This window comes from Cynocephalus volans, chromosome 11, assembly GCF_027409185.1.
Source record: "Cynocephalus volans isolate mCynVol1 chromosome 11, mCynVol1.pri, whole genome shotgun sequence".
Taxonomy (NCBI): Eukaryota; Metazoa; Chordata; class Mammalia; order Dermoptera; family Cynocephalidae; genus Cynocephalus; species Cynocephalus volans.
In genome coordinates this window covers 128,374,299-128,390,224 of record NC_084470.1, presented here as the reverse complement: position 1 = coordinate 128,390,224, position 15,926 = coordinate 128,374,299, and the positions used below count along the sequence as shown (strand labels likewise).

At 32.7% G+C, this 15,926-nt stretch overlaps 1 protein-coding gene across 5 annotated transcripts in view; it reads right to left on the bottom strand.

Moving 5' to 3' along the window:
• Positions 1-15,926, bottom strand: part of DENND1B (DENN domain containing 1B) — a 256,636-nt gene that overhangs the window by 111,011 nt on the left and 129,699 nt on the right. For all 5 annotated transcript variants that reach the window (XR_010024876.1, XM_063114157.1, XM_063114160.1 and 2 more), the window contains 3 exons: positions 11,396-11,476; positions 7,179-7,232; positions 4,999-5,109 (listed from right to left, as the gene is read on the bottom strand). Coding sequence is in view for 4 of the 5 variants with exons in the window: in XM_063114157.1 (XP_062970227.1) it covers positions 4,999-5,109; positions 7,179-7,232; positions 11,396-11,476 (246 nt within the window). In the remaining variant the exon portion in view is untranslated. The remainder of the gene's footprint in view (positions 1-4,998; positions 5,110-7,178; positions 7,233-11,395; positions 11,477-15,926) is intronic.

The following is a 15,926-nucleotide window of genomic DNA, read 5'->3' as shown; positions in this document are numbered from 1 at the left end:
CTCAACAGTAGCATTACTAAAGAAGCAGAAAAAAATACATATAATTTTTTTTATATTTAATGTTGATAACTAATGGCAAAAAATTAAGTCATTCTACATAGAAAATACTGCAGTAACTAGAAATAATCATGTTCATTTTGTTGAGATCAGAGTTATTATAGGAACAAAGCTTATAGAACCTAGAATAACCCCTCATATAATTCCAAAATGGTTACATTAAAAATTCTGCTTTGTGAATTAAAAGCCAATTTTTTACTTTTAAAAGAAAAATTAGACTAAACTAAAAGGCAGAAATATGTGCTTATTTCCAGGAAAAACAGAGCTCCTAGCACAAGAGCTGAAAGATACAGACACCTCTAATTTTCCTGTTCTGTCTTAGAAGTTTCCTCCAAATAATCTCCTCACATCCCTTCCAACAAAGTGTTTCATGACGATCTCCATAGTCCCATTTCCACACTTCAGTCACATTCACTTAGCACTGAAAATACAATGTTCAGCACAGCAGTATACATGCCAAATAATACACTGGTAAGTAGAATTATTATCTACAATTTCAGCTAGTATAATTCATTGCTATGGGCTTTGGGAAGAATTAAAAATCTAAAACTTTTTCCTAGAAGATCTTTTCCTGAGAGGTCCTGATAACGATTTTTAACTGTACCACTCTGCTGCAACTTTAAAAACACAAGGGGCAAAAATACACTTCAATAACCTCAACTAGGAAGTAGGCCTGTGTAATCTTTGTTCTCTCACCAACTGTTCAATTCCTAATCTCCAGAAAGATCTCTGTGCTTCAGGTTTCAGATTAAATGATGGTACAGGTGGCACCAGTAAGAGACAAATCAAGACTATGTATAATCCAGATGGAGAGGTTAAAATCCTCTGGACTCCCCCCTTCAGTCTAACTAAACCTATAAAGTCTACATTTTAATAGCTGATTTTCTGGGGATCACAAGATTTCTTTTTGCATATGCCCTTGATGGAATTAATGAGAGAGGGATAGAAAAGCATATGCTTAAATGCCTGGGGGCAATTATAACAAAGGAAGAAATTACAGTTTATTAACACAATTCCAGAACTCACAGCATATTGCTTGCTCTAAATATTCCAGAAATAACATGCACTACACAATCAAATCTGGTGTAACTAATGTGCTTAAAGACTTTAGAAGGTGATATTTACTAACGAAATATTGGTCAAAATAGTGGCTAACATTTAGACATCTGCTTTAAAAAGAAGAATCCCTTCCACCTGCTTCTGCAGGCCACAAAGATGCACTCTAGTTAACATACTACTGACAGGATGACGAGAAAGCTCCTGTCAGATGCTGGCCAACCGGGTGTTGGAGACAAAATACAAAGCCCCAGCTGACTAGTTAGAGAAAGTCTGCTGGGGTACAATTGCAGAGGCATATGACAAGGCTTCATGCCTGACTGATTTGAGAACCGATGACATGGCTTTAAACAGCAGTCCTCCCTACCTGTGGTCACAAAACAGCAATAAGTCAACTGATACACCCTTGTAATATCATGATTTATTCCTTTGCTTTGGATACATGAGACTCTGATATGATGTTCTGCTAGTCTACCAAGATTCACTTGGGGCTTAAACATCTAGGACCTGCCTACAGCATGCATAAAATCAATGTTATTTTTCAGGATTACCAGAAACCTTTCCATGTATATTTGAAAATATATAAACCAACAGAATAAAATAAAGCTGATTATGTCCCAATTCATTAAATTCAAACATGTAAAAATATAATAATAAGTTTTAACACACACCACATTTTAATATATGAAGAAAAACTCATTAAAAATTTTAAAACATAACAACATTTTTGATATTTCTTGCTTACATACCCTAAAACTAAATTTTTAAAGTTTATCTTTTAAAGGCTACAAATTACAATTTTTAACTACAAATAACACCTAAAGAAAGGAACCCTCAAATTAGCTGGTTCTTTACCAGAGTATCACCACTAAAACCCATAGTAAGCTATAAGGTTGACGAATATCACTGTATTAAAATCATAAGAAAATTATGATTGTCAAACAGTAAATAACTGAGGCAAGCAAAATTCCTCAAACTACAATAGAATTATGAATGTTAAGAAACTTTAACTGTATGTGTTATTCCAATAATTAAAATTTGGCTATAGATTTAAAAAAACAAAAAGTGGGTAAAACACAATTTCTTACATTAAGTACGTTATAGTCCCTATGGTATATAAAAATATAAGAATGTAAAAAGCTTAAAAGAGAGTCAATTCATTAGTAACTATTCTTTTCTTGGATGTTTCAGAGATTTCATTAAATTCTTTTTAAAAAAATAGTTTATTTCTAATTTATGTTAAGGAACTTGTCCTTGACTTTAAATATTATTATGCATGGCAGACAGATATATATATATATGAATTATTCAAGATAGATTCAAGTAAAGCAGCTTCTCCCACATAAGAAGGATAAGGAGGTCATGAAAGGGAACTTGAATTATGTTTCTTTTATCAGTCCTACTGCCCCAGAGAGTGAACCAAAATAGAGCTGGTAACTCAGAGGTGACACCACCATCAAGTGTTCATGAACTGTCATAAACAACTGGTATTAACTTGACCTCAAACACAGGAAATGACTCCTTCAATAACAACAAGCCTTTACAATAACAATTTTTAAAGTTAAATATTAAGTTAAAGGATAGGCATGTTAATTTTAACTCTAAACTGCAGATCTAGACTGCTATAAAATTACCGCTAATAATCATTGAACATTTATCCTATGCAGATACAATTCTAAGCACTTCATATATATGTCTCCTTGATCTATGCAGCAACCCTATAGAGATTAAGACTACAATTACTCCCACTTTACACGTGAAGAAACTAAGTCAAAGACAGGTTACTCAGCCATTGAGAGATAGATATAAATTAAAACAAAGAAAACCCCAATATTTTTCAGAAACAAATACTCAGATTTACTTGTCACATTTTCGTAAACAGAGCAGCTTATGTTTCACTCACGTAGCTCACTCCCACACTTTCTTCAGATCACCACTCAAATTCTACCTTCTTAGAAGGGCCTTCCTTCCATGACCAACTTACATAGCATAAAAACATGCCCCTCACCTTCTACCCTGCACACACACTTGCTTTATCCCTTAAACTGGGTGCTCATCACCATGTGATAAAATAGCTATTTATGTACTCATTTGTTTATTACCAATTTCACAGCAGTTGGACATAAGCACTGAGACTACTCGGACTTTGCTTTGCTTACTGCTGTATTCTTACTGCCTCTAAAGTTCCTGGCACATAGTATATGCCTGGTAAATATTTGTTACATGAATTAATCCTGATAAGAATTAGTTCCTAGGCCTATAAGACAGTTTGTACAATCTTTTTAATCCTGAGAAACAATTTCCATATAGAAATATCCTTTATAATCTTTAAAAAATCAAGTTTAAAAAAAGAAAAGGAAGAACAGGAAGGGGAAGAGGAAGAATGGTTTACAAACAGCAGAAAAGCAAACACATAATAACTTCAAGTGATTCAGACTGAATTTCTCAACACCTCTTTAATTAAACTGTAATTGTTCTTACAAGGCTGCTATAAAAATTAAGGAGACACATGTATACACAAACATACACATACACGTGCACATATATAAAGTGCTTAGAATTGTATCTGCATAGGATACATGTGCAATGATTATTAGCTATAACTATAGTCTAGATCTGCATGTCTTTAAGACATGTAAGAAAAAACAATAATTACTTGTGACTTCTACTTATTCTCTGATATTGCCACATCATTTTTCCTCACTTACTCCTTTAAATGCACATAATATACTTTTCAATATGTAAAATTTATTTTCAATTTTTTGGAAAAGTGGCATATCAATGTTACATTTTAAAATCTCAAAATTGTATTTTTTCAATTGTAGAGAAATGAAAATAATCCAAAACTTGGAATCAGGAGACCTAGCTTCACGTTACCTATCTCCAATTTGCTCTTTGGTCTTGGGGTGGCCATCTAACCCCTTTAAAAATACCTTTCTCTCTGTTAAATACTAAATAAATATCCTAGAGAAATCCTAAAACTCCTTCTATTCTAAAACGCTAAAATGTTATAGAATGAGGCTCTTATTTTTTACTATAGAAGAAAACATTAAAAATATGGTTTCATTCTTCATTAATTAAACAAATTTGTGGAGTAGCAAATTCATGTAATATTGAATAATGGTTTTTAATGAATATCTCATAGATTATTCAAAACTATATTTAAATTTGTATTAAAAATTAAAATTGAAAATATTCAACTTTTAATGCTTAAAGGAGAAAAAAATTATGAAATCTAGCAAAATGCTTTTGAATATTTTTCTGTAACCCAAGAATATCCTTCTGTTCTCACTGCCTTTACCACAGTAATGAAGACCTTCCAAAGAATATTTTAGTGAGTGTCATAAAACCTGCGATTTATAAAAAATGCTACTTTGACTTTAAAGTTATTATCAGTCTGAAGAGCTCCTCCAAATCAGAACTATTATAGAATCTACTCCCAAACCACTACTTGGCAACAAAGATGAATCTACCTATTACCAGGTTAGGATAGCAGCTATTATCATGGCCCCTTGATTTCTTTCAAGTAGCTCCAATGGAAAAAGCCACAAGTGAATAATAAAGATCTCATAATAGCTCTTACGGACTCTTTATATGGTAGAAGACACGAAAATGAACTCCAGAGAGTTAAAAAGAATTAAAAAAAAAAAACAACTCGCATCTCCTGATAAGAAAAAATAATTAACCTGACTTAATGCATCTGAGAAGGCCTTCTATAAATCACTTTTGTGCTTCAAGAGCCAGATTAAAACCATATATCAAAAAAGTATGTAGATATTGTATTATAAGTGTACATAGCACATTTCTAAATCTGCAGAGGTTCTTAGGTCTTTTTGTGCAACACTCAATACATGCTACTCCAAAGGAAAAGTGTGAAGTACTCACAGTGCTTAATTTGCTAGAGGTGACAATGATGCGTCTTTCGTGCAGCATACTGGCGTACAGTCGCAGCATGTTGTGCACATCCACAGCAACAAAATATTCTGTAAGATTTCTCTGCACAAGTGAAAAATAACTGTGTAAGTTACAGCTCACAGTGACTACGAAGGAAAACATTTTATACGTGTACCAAAAAGTCTTAATGTTCAAAGGATGCTATTATTGAAAATAGTATTCATAAAAATAATTAAATTTAATGCTATTCTGCAGCCACACAAAGCATGAAATATTCTATTATTATTTGAAGCATAACCCTACTCCAGGAAAGTGTTTCTCAGAGGGCGATCAGAGGGTCACATATTTCCCAGCCCTCTTCCCCTCCCCACTCCAAGTATTTGAAAAGAAGCTGATTTCCTGGGCATCAGTGTAGCCTGCTGAATTGTAATCTTCAGAGTAGGGCCTCAAGAATCTGCTTTTTACACAAATACTCCTGGAGATTCTTATACATACTGAGGTTTGAGAAACTGCTGTTCCAGAAAATACATTTGACTCTTTTTATGTCTGATACTGCGTTCTATGTGTGATGGTACTTCAAAAAGTTTACAGAAAAGTAAAATTAAAAGACAATACAAATCTTTCCATGAACTTTTTGAAGCACTCTTGTAAAAGGCACCCAAAGGACGAGGTAGATTTCTAAGACAGACCTTTTTAAAAATTATTATTATCAAGGAAAATCCCTTGTTTATATCCCAAGTCAGTCTCACTTTATACCACTATAATCAAATATAATTTGTTGATGTTCTAAATTAATTCCTCAAATTATGAAATTATCAAATTATGGAGGGGACATATTTATTAAATTATGTCTCCCCCATAAGAACAAAACTGGGATAAACTACATTAACTCTGACTTTTAGATCCTCTCCTTCTTATCTTATTTTTAATCTTTTGTAATCAAACTTAACTACATCAGAAAGCAACAAAGTAATGGAAAGACTGAATAAGATATGATAAACTGAAACTGTACTACCAGATGGACTATGACCTAGAAAGCCAAACCTTTTAGTTGGGCAAAAAAATAAGAAATCCAATTGTTTCTTTGATTCCAAAAGGAAGAAACTTTACCAGGAGAAACTGGTAATCACAGCAGAGAATATCAACAGAACTAATAACTATCAATGAGTTATGGTGAATTTGGTGGGGAGAGGTTCACTTCCTGTTTTCTCTATTTGAAGCCCACCTCACCTTCCAACTCTTCATATACAAAATCACTTTTATGGCACTCAACACTAGTATGTGTCCTATAATGTCAAAGAAAAATCATTTTAGATTGGTGAATTATTTCTCAGCACAGAATGCTGCCTTATATTTCTGTGCTTGCTTGCTTTTTTCCCTAAAACTGGACTTTTGCAGTATAAAATGTGTTAATGGAGATATGAAAATGTATATTTTCTGTGACAGTTTTTCCAGAGAATGTTTGTTTCTTTAAAACTTTCAAAGTAATTCACTTTAACTTTCTAAGGGGTACTGAAGAAAAATTATGTAAGGGAGTATTTTCTTTTCACACAGTCATCTAAAAGCATAAAAGCCTATTTGTTACTTCCATTTATGATTGTACAACTTTATCTGAAATATTAATTTGTAATAACTTATTGAAACACTGAAAATATTTTTAGTACAGCTCCAATTGGAACTCAATAAAATGCAAAATGTAGTGATTTTTATAATTTCTTATAATACCCCTTAATCCTTATAAAATATATATTACTTTAAATTAAAATCAGTAAATCAAGTAAAGGTCATCTAAGATTTGAACAGAGCCCACCAATAGAAGCCATATCCTGAGATATCTCCTCTTCCTGACAAAGGAGAGCTCAGGACCTATTGGATACATATATGATTCCACCTAACTGACAGATTCTACCAAATGACAGAAATAGTTTTTCTCATATCATTGCCCTTAATATTCTTTATTTACAATCAGTCACTAAAAAGGAAATAAAAGAGCAGATACAGAGGAAAAGGAGATAACACCGTTATTCCTTATTTCGTCATTATTTCTCACAAACACAGATAATTACAATGTATTCTATTTCTTTACACAGTAATCCATAAACAGTGAGACCAAAATAAATTAAAATTCATAATGTAAGTAGAATAATAAAAGGAGAAAACAGAAAACTTACACTCTCAGGTATTGTTGGGAGTCCAGTTACATCAGGGGCAATGAAGTAGGAATGCTAATCAATACAAACAAATCACATAAGAAAAGGAGAATTAAAATTTGGTTGCATTACACATATTTCAAGATAAAAATAAGAAAAAGTACATCAATTAAATTAATAAAAGACATTCAGGATTTGTTGACTTTAGGAGATTCTTAAATGAGACAGCAGGTTTATATGAGATTTAACAATAACTTTCTCATACGAGGAGTTAAGTGTTGGTTAAAAATATTCCACCATAATATGAAACAGAATTTAAATAAGAATCCTGGGGGAAATTTTAAGGCAGAAAAGAGTGTATTACCAAAGGTTTATGTGTGTGTGTATATATGTTTTACATATATAATATATATTATAAATATATTCTTAAAACACACACACACGTATATATGTATTCTTAAAACACACTCAATTTAGACAGACTGGAAAAATAAAGCTTGCTAGCCCAAGTATATGCCAAAATCTATTAAGATTGTGAGTTTCTATGGCAAGTCAAAACAAATCGCTTTTATAAACATCAGCCACTATATTATTTACAAAGCAACAATAAAACATAATTTTTGAATGTTTACAACTTCTGAAAAATAGTTATCCCAAAATATGACCGCCATAACCCACTAAACAAATATTAATTAGCTTCAGCAATGCTCAAAGCAGTACAATTCAATGAAATATTTTTATAAAAACATATTGTGTATATGCCTTCATGTTTCCCACAATGTTCCCAAATTTTACCACCCAGAATCAAAGAGCAACATAATCATCAAAAATGTACTATTTTCTGTTCATATAAATCTCCAAAATTCTTTTAATATCTTAATCACATAAGGACATATTTAATACTGTCTTGTAATTAAAGATTGGCAAAGAAACATTCTAGCCAATATTTGAGCACAGCTGAACTAGTTGGAACAAGGCTAGTTAGCACAGTCATAATGTATAACTTTCCAGGGTGGAAGAACAACAGGAGATAAATCACGATATTTCTTGAGATCTTATGACAAAAAATTTGACCGAAATCTCATGCTGTGAATGCACTTAAAATTATTACTACTGAAAATGGACAATATACATAGATTTGGGAAGGGTTTTAAACAGTACTGTATTTCATAAAACTATGCTTTAAAAGATAGTATAAACAGAAAATATACTCCAAATGATTAATTATCTTAAAAGAGTCAAATTTACCATTTCCCAAAAGACTGGAGTGAATCTTAAAGACATAGTAAAAGAAGTAATTATTGTCCCAATTGAAGAGTGATTTTTAGAAGCCAATGTCCTTTTAACTCACCGGTACTAGAGAGGGCTGATCTTTCAGAAATTGCTCACTGGCAATAAATATCTCTTGGTTCTTATAATACTTGAGAGAAAACAGGAATATTTTACTTTCATGGGGGAAGCTTACACAACAATTTGCTGTGTAAAGAGACAAACCCATGTAGCCACAATATCCAACTTAAAATACTTAAAAATTTTCATTATAAATACTATTTTAAATGATGATTTGCTAATTTTATGCCAGAAAAATCCTTTAAAAAAGTATTTTCATAATGTGAGAGCAGAGAATGCTGTGGATATTTAATGATTTTGAAGTACAGTTTCAAAAAAAGCACTTACATTAGATATTAACTTTTCATAAAACCTCTGACATTCTAGTGGCCACTATCCACTTGTTTAGGAAAACTTCTGTGATCACCGATTTTAATTCGGCATCATAAAACTAAAATCTTTACTAGTAGTTGAAGACAAGTGTTCTAAACTAAAATCTGCCGCTCATTAACAGCATAGCACTGGGCACATTATTTTAGTAGTCTGTTGTTAAAGCCAAATGAAATTATTAAGGAATGAACTTTACACACAAAGGTAACCAGTTGATTTTACCAATACTTGAGATATTACTGTTTGAGAATAGGCAGACAAAATTTGAAAACTACCATAGACGATTAATTCAAAGCCAACAAGAAGTAAGGTTTAATTATAGAAATAACTATCATACACAGAAATAGAACACAGTCACCCAAATTCCTTTAATGAGATTATTTCAGCTACGATGAAAAGTATCCTCTCCATACATGATGAAACTTCAACTCACTAACAACTGACACTCTGAGTAGCTCTTCATGGTATATATCCAGATACATATCACTTCATGTAATTACCCAAACAACTTTCTCAAAAAGCTGACTCACTCAATTTCTAAAATGGAAAAAAGGGATCATCAAAAGAGATTAACTTTCTTGCCTGATTTAAACCAAAATCTTCTGGTCTTCAGTGAAGATGCCTAGCAATCTTTGATTTATGTTTCTTACTAATATAGATGAAGTGTTTCAATATACAGTATTTTTCAGATGTATTTTTATAGGATATTTATTTACTTCTGAGCGAATATGATACTCAAATTTAAAGAGAGAACACATTTTATTTCTCATTAATTCTGTACAATAGTGCCTCCATTATCTTAGACCTATATTTTCCTTACCTCATCAGCAAAGCATTAGAGTCATTTTATAAATACAACACTTTCAAAGAAAGAGGACCTCTCTTTTAAAAATACAGGGCATTTCTTTGTTCTCCTTGACCTGATACCTTGGCCTTTCTGCTACATTGTCACTAACCATAAACCTTGCATTCTTCTATAACTCATCAGTCTGAATTTCTCTTTAACTAGTACCTCTAAAGAACTTCTCTCTCTAGCTCTTTCATTAGATCTCCTTCACACTTAGCCTCTGCTCTATGCCCTCTATAACTCTTTCTTTTAAATAGCTACAACTATGTTTGCTGAAGACTCCCAAATTTGGGTTAAAAATTCCGGGTTACCCTTAGCTTCCCATCCCCCAATCTCCAAATGACTATTAAACATTTGCACTTCAGCAGTGTGCAACAAAAGAGAATATGACCATGAAGCAGCAGGGAAGACCGCAGGAAAGAAAGCATACTTCAAGCTGTATAACAAAAGATTGCACAAAGGTGGGAATTGCACTAGTTCTGGACTAAAGACAGATCATCTACAAAGAGGCGTTAGTGCAAGAGGAAAGCAAGACGTTCACTCAATTCACTGAACAGAACAATATGAAAAGAATCGATTTAGAAAAAAACAGTTTGACAGAAAAATAAAAAGTTGAGTTGAAGCTAAGAAGTCATGAAAGCCTGGACAAAAGTTTGGACAATTCTATAGAAAATGGGAGGCTACAAAAGGTTTTTCCATGGGGGACTTCATATAGTTTAAGTTAGTTTAATCTGACGTAGAAAAGACTGGATGAAGAGACTCCAGACTAAGAACGATTTGAAGTACTAAGCACCTGAACTAGATACCAACAATGGGAATTTAAACAATAAAATAATGTAAAAGAACATTATTAGTCAATCAAATTACAGTGGGAAATGTAGGAATGAAAAAAGTTATTACCAAACAAAAAATATAGTACGAATAAAAATTTCCTTATCTTTCAAAACTGCAAAAGAACTATTATTACATATATTTCCATTTACTTTTTCTCTTGTACCAATTTTTTTTTCATTTTTATTGGGACAGAAATTTATTACTATTTTGGAAGAAACAAAATCAATATAAATAAATTTTTGCATTTTATTCAGTATGCCAAGTTAATGAAATAAAAACAACCATACCTTAATATCATAAACTTCAAACATTTACAAAACTCCCCAAAATATGAGTTATATTTCCATGTTTTCTGATTATACTTGAGGAGATATTAAAGTAAAAGGAAAGAAGAAGAAACTTTTCACCCAGAATTTTCATCATATAGTTATATGTTATATGCCACTTTCTCGTCTTATTAAGTACTGTTTTCATTTGAGGAGGAGTAGTGTGTGTGTGTGTTTGTGTGTTTGAGTGTGTGTATCCCTTTACTATGCATGGATTTCACCTGAAAAATCAATGTTCCTCACAACCAAAATATCCTCACAGATTTGGGTACTTTCATAATATATATTTTTTAATTCTGTTATTTAACAAATACCAAAATACACACCTACAATATCAAATTATGATAGTTACAGCATGTCAAAAAGTCTTAATATTATCAACTAGTACTGTTAGTACTATTGATGTTTCCTGGAAGCAGAGGTGACTTGGCAAAGAATTTCTTGAAGAAATATGTGTTCTTAAATGAGAAATTGTTATGAATCCAAAAAATAATTACTGATGAAATACTTACCACACTCAAATTGACAGGAGTGTTTGGTTTTGGTACTTGGTGGTTATAGAGTGATTTGAGAGTTTCATTCAAATCATTCTCCTAGAGCAAAAGAAAAAGTACATTTTATAAACGAAAAATAAACCAAGCAAATACAATTAAAATTACTTCATAAAATCACCCACTGTGCCTTCTCATATTAGACATACATTATCTAACTGCTTTCACAATGTATATTGACAAAATAAAATTTTTAAAAAATAAAAATAAAAATAACTGCTTTCTACAGAAATATTTCAAAATACTGAAATTGAAATATTTAAATCTAATAGATATGGAAAACACATTTAAGTCTCTTTATCATAAAAAACAGCAATATTTTTTATTTAGTATAAATACATATTTGGAAAAACTTAGCAATTACAAAATATGTTAATACTATACAAGAAAATTATTAATTTCTCATGTTGATTTTGTATCCTGCAACTTTACTGAAATGGTTTATCAGCTCTAAAGAATTCTGTGGTAGAATCTTTAGGTTTTTCTGTATATAGGATCATGTCATCTGCAAAGAGGGACAGTTTGACTTCATCTTTTCCAATCTGGATGACTTTCTTTCTTTCTCTTGCTTGATGGCTCTGGCTAGTATTTCTAATACTATGTTGAATAGGAGTAGTGAGAGTGGGCATTCTTGTCTTGTTTCTCTTCTTATGGAAAAAGCGTTCAGCTTTTCCCCATTCAGAATGACATTAGCAGTGGTTTGTCATATACGATTTTTATTGTTGAGATATTTTCGTTGTATACCTAATTTGCTGAGAGTCTTTATCATGAAGGGATGTTAAATTTTGTCAAATGCTTTTTCGACATCTGTTAAGATAATCATATGGCTTTGTCCTTGAGTTTGTTGATGTGATGTATCACATTTATTGACTTGCATATGTTGAACCATCCTTGCATTTCTGGGATGAATCCCACTTGATCATAGTGTATAATTTTCTCCAATGTATTGCTGTATTCTGATTGCTAATATTTTGTTGAGCATTTTTGTGACTATGTTTATCAGAGATATTGGTCTGTAGTTTTACTTTTGTGTGTATCTCTGTCCGGTTCTGGTATCAGTGTAATGCTGGCCTCACAGAATAAGTTTGGTAGAATGGTCTGTTTCAACTTTTGGGAATAAATTCCTTTTAAAGGTTTGGTAGAATTCAGCAGTAAACCCATCTGGTCCTGAGTTTTTCTTTGTTGGGAGACTACTGATAACTGCTTCTATCATATTGCTTGTTATTGGTCTATTTAGGTTTTCTATTTCTTCTTGGTTCACTCTTGGTAGTTTGTATGCGTCCAGACACATCCATTTCCTCCAGGTTCTCAAATTTGCAGGCAGGTTCTCAAATTTGCAGGCATACAGTTGTTTATAATAGTTTCTACTGATTCTTTGTATTTCTGTAGTATTGGTTGTAATGTCTCCTCTTTCATTTCTGGTTTTTGTTATTTGGGTCATCCTCTTTTTTTAGTTAGACTAGTTAATAGTTTGTTTATTTTGTTTATATTCTCAAAAAAACAATGTTTTGTTTCATTGATCTTTTGTATCATTTTGGAGGTCTCCATTTCATTTAGTTCTGCTGATCTTAATGATTTCTTTCTGTCTACCAATTTGGGGATTGGATTTGTTGTTATTTTTAGTTCTTTGAGGTATAGCACTGGGTTGTTTATTTGAAATCTTTCCAATTGGTCTAAAGCATAGTTTAAATCCTGTTTGTCTGTGTTGATTTGTTGCCTAGATGATCTGTCCACTGCTGAGAGAGGGGTGTTCAGATCCCCTACTATTACCATATCAGGGTCTATTTCTTTCTTTAGATCTAACAGTGCTTGTTTTATATATCTGGATTCTCCAATGTTGAGTGCATGTATATTTATGATTGCTATGTCTTCTTGCTGGACAGATCCCTTTATGTTACACAGTGACCTTCTCCATCCCTTTTTATGGTTTTTGGTTTAAAATTTATTTTATCTGATATAAGAACAGCTACTCCTGCTTACTTTTGGTTTCCATTTGTATATCTTTCTTTCCCTTTACTGTTAGTCTGTGTGTGTCTCTGCAGATGAAGTGGGTCTCCTGAAAAAAAGCATATAGCTGGATTTAGCTTTTTAATACAGTCAGTCAGTCTGTCTTTTGTGTGAGGAGTTACTCCATTTACATTTAGGGATGTTGCTGAAAGGTATTGTCTTACTTCTGGCATTTTATCAATTTTCGTTTCGGTGTTTTAAATATCTTTTGTTCCTTTCTTCCCTTTTTATTGTTTACGTTTGATGTTGTTGGTTTTTTGAGGTAAGATTTAGTTACTTTCTCTTGCTTATTTGCATTTTCGTTCTACCATGAGGTTTTGTTCTTTCTTGTGTATTCATGGTAGTGAGTACAGTCTTTTATACTGCAGATGCAGGACTCCCTTGAGGATTTCTTGCAGGGCTGTTGGTGTGGTGGTAAACTCCTGCAGTTTTTGTTTGTCTGGGAAATACACTAATTCTCCCTCATTTCTGAAGGACAGCCTTTCTGGGTATAGTATTGCTGGCTGGCAGTTTTTTCTTTTAGTATTCTTAATATATCATCCCATTTTCTTCTGGCCTGAGTTTCTATTGAGAAGTTTGCTGTTTGTCTGATGCGGACTCCCTTATAGGAGACTAGATGCTTTTCTCTTGTTGCTTTTAGGATTCTCTGTCTTTGAGCTTTGCCAGTTTGACTATAATGTGTCTTAGAGAGGACCTTTTTGGATTGAAACTGTTTGGGGATCTTTGAGCCTCCTGGATCTGTAGGTCCATGTTCCTCCCTGTACCTGGGAAGTTTTCTGTTATTATTTTGTTGAATAGGTTTGCAATGCATTTTCCTTTCTACACCCCTTCTGGAATACCCATGATTTGCATGTTTGTGCACTTAAGTAGTCTGCTAGCCCTCTTCGATTTTCTTCATTTTCTCGAATTCGTTTTTCCTTTTTTTGTCCACTTGGGTTATTTTTAAAAGACTATCTTCAAGATCAGAAATTCTTTCTTCTGCTTGCTCTTACCTGATGATTAAGTTCATGGTTCTGTTTTTTATTTCACTGAAGGAATCCTTCAGTTCCAGGAGTTCTGCTACATTCTTTTCAAGGGTATTAATCTATTTGTAAATTCTCTTCTTCATATTCTGGATATTTTTTCTTGTTTCATTGTGTTGTCTGAGTCTTTTCCTATCTCATCGAGTTTCCTTAAGATTGTTGCTTGGGATTCCTTTCCAGTCATTTCAAAAGTTTCATGCTTTGTGGAGTCTGGTACTTGAGAATTACTAGATTCCTTTAGTGGTGTCATGTTTTCTTGGGTTTCTGTATTTCCAGTATCTCTTCATTGATGTCTGTTCATCTGGTAGAGCAGTTGCTTCTTCTAGTACTCTGGAGTGGGCTTTGAGGAGACAGACTTCCTCTTCCTTTTCCAGTCTCTGGTTCTGACTGCTCTTGTGTCAACAAAGTCTGGTGTATGGTGGGCCATCTCCACAGTGGCTGTGGCTGTGGCAGCCACTGTGGTGGCAAGTCACCCTTGCTGTGCCAGTGGTTGTGGTGGGCCATCCATGCAGAAGTGGTGTTCTGGGCATGCTCCTGCCTTCTGCCAGGCAGTGGGTGTTGCCTGCAGCTCCTGACTAGGACCTCAGGGATGCTCAAAAGGAAATTATCTAAATCATTAAATCTAAGAACAACAGCAGGATTGAATAAAAATAGCAATAAAACTTTTTGTTGAATGACAGAGTGCTCTCATTTTCCATTTTCATTTTATTCATTTTTTCCATTTTCCTAATTTTGAAGGAATATATACACTTTAAATAAGATTAACGTACTAAGTTGCAATGTTGAGGTTATTCTAAATAGTATTTTTCTACATAGCTACTGGTCACTATATGACCCATAATTAATGAGACTAAATAAATTATACAACAAATCTATTTCATAGGATTTATATAATAATAATGTACCTTAAGTGCACTCTCACTTTTTCTGAATCACACATACTAAGCCAGTAATAAATATACAAATGTAGATTTCTAAAAACACAATTATTTTTATTCTCTCTCTCTTTTTTTTTTTTTTTTTTTTTTTTGCTGGGGAGAATAAACGAAAGGAAAAGGCAACCAAAAAACGCCACAATTTCAAGAGTGAGGAATTATCAAATGAGAATTTAAACAGATAACTGGAGAATGAAAAGTATACCCTAAATGTGAAAATTAGAAAACAACAGTAATCAATTATAAAGAATTAAAAAACATATTTTCAGCAACATGGATGGACTTAGAGAAAATTATATTAAGTGAAATAAGCCAGGCACAGAAAGAGAAAGACCACATGTTCTCACTTATTTGTGGGGGGCTAAAAATAAATAAATAAATAAATAAATATACAAACAAATGGGGTGGAGGAAGATGACACAACAATCAACAATTCCTTGAAGTTGTTAAGAGAAGTGAACAGATATGATGTTGATGGTGGGAAGGAGAAAAGGGATGGGGGAAAGGAGGAATTGGTAAAGGGACATG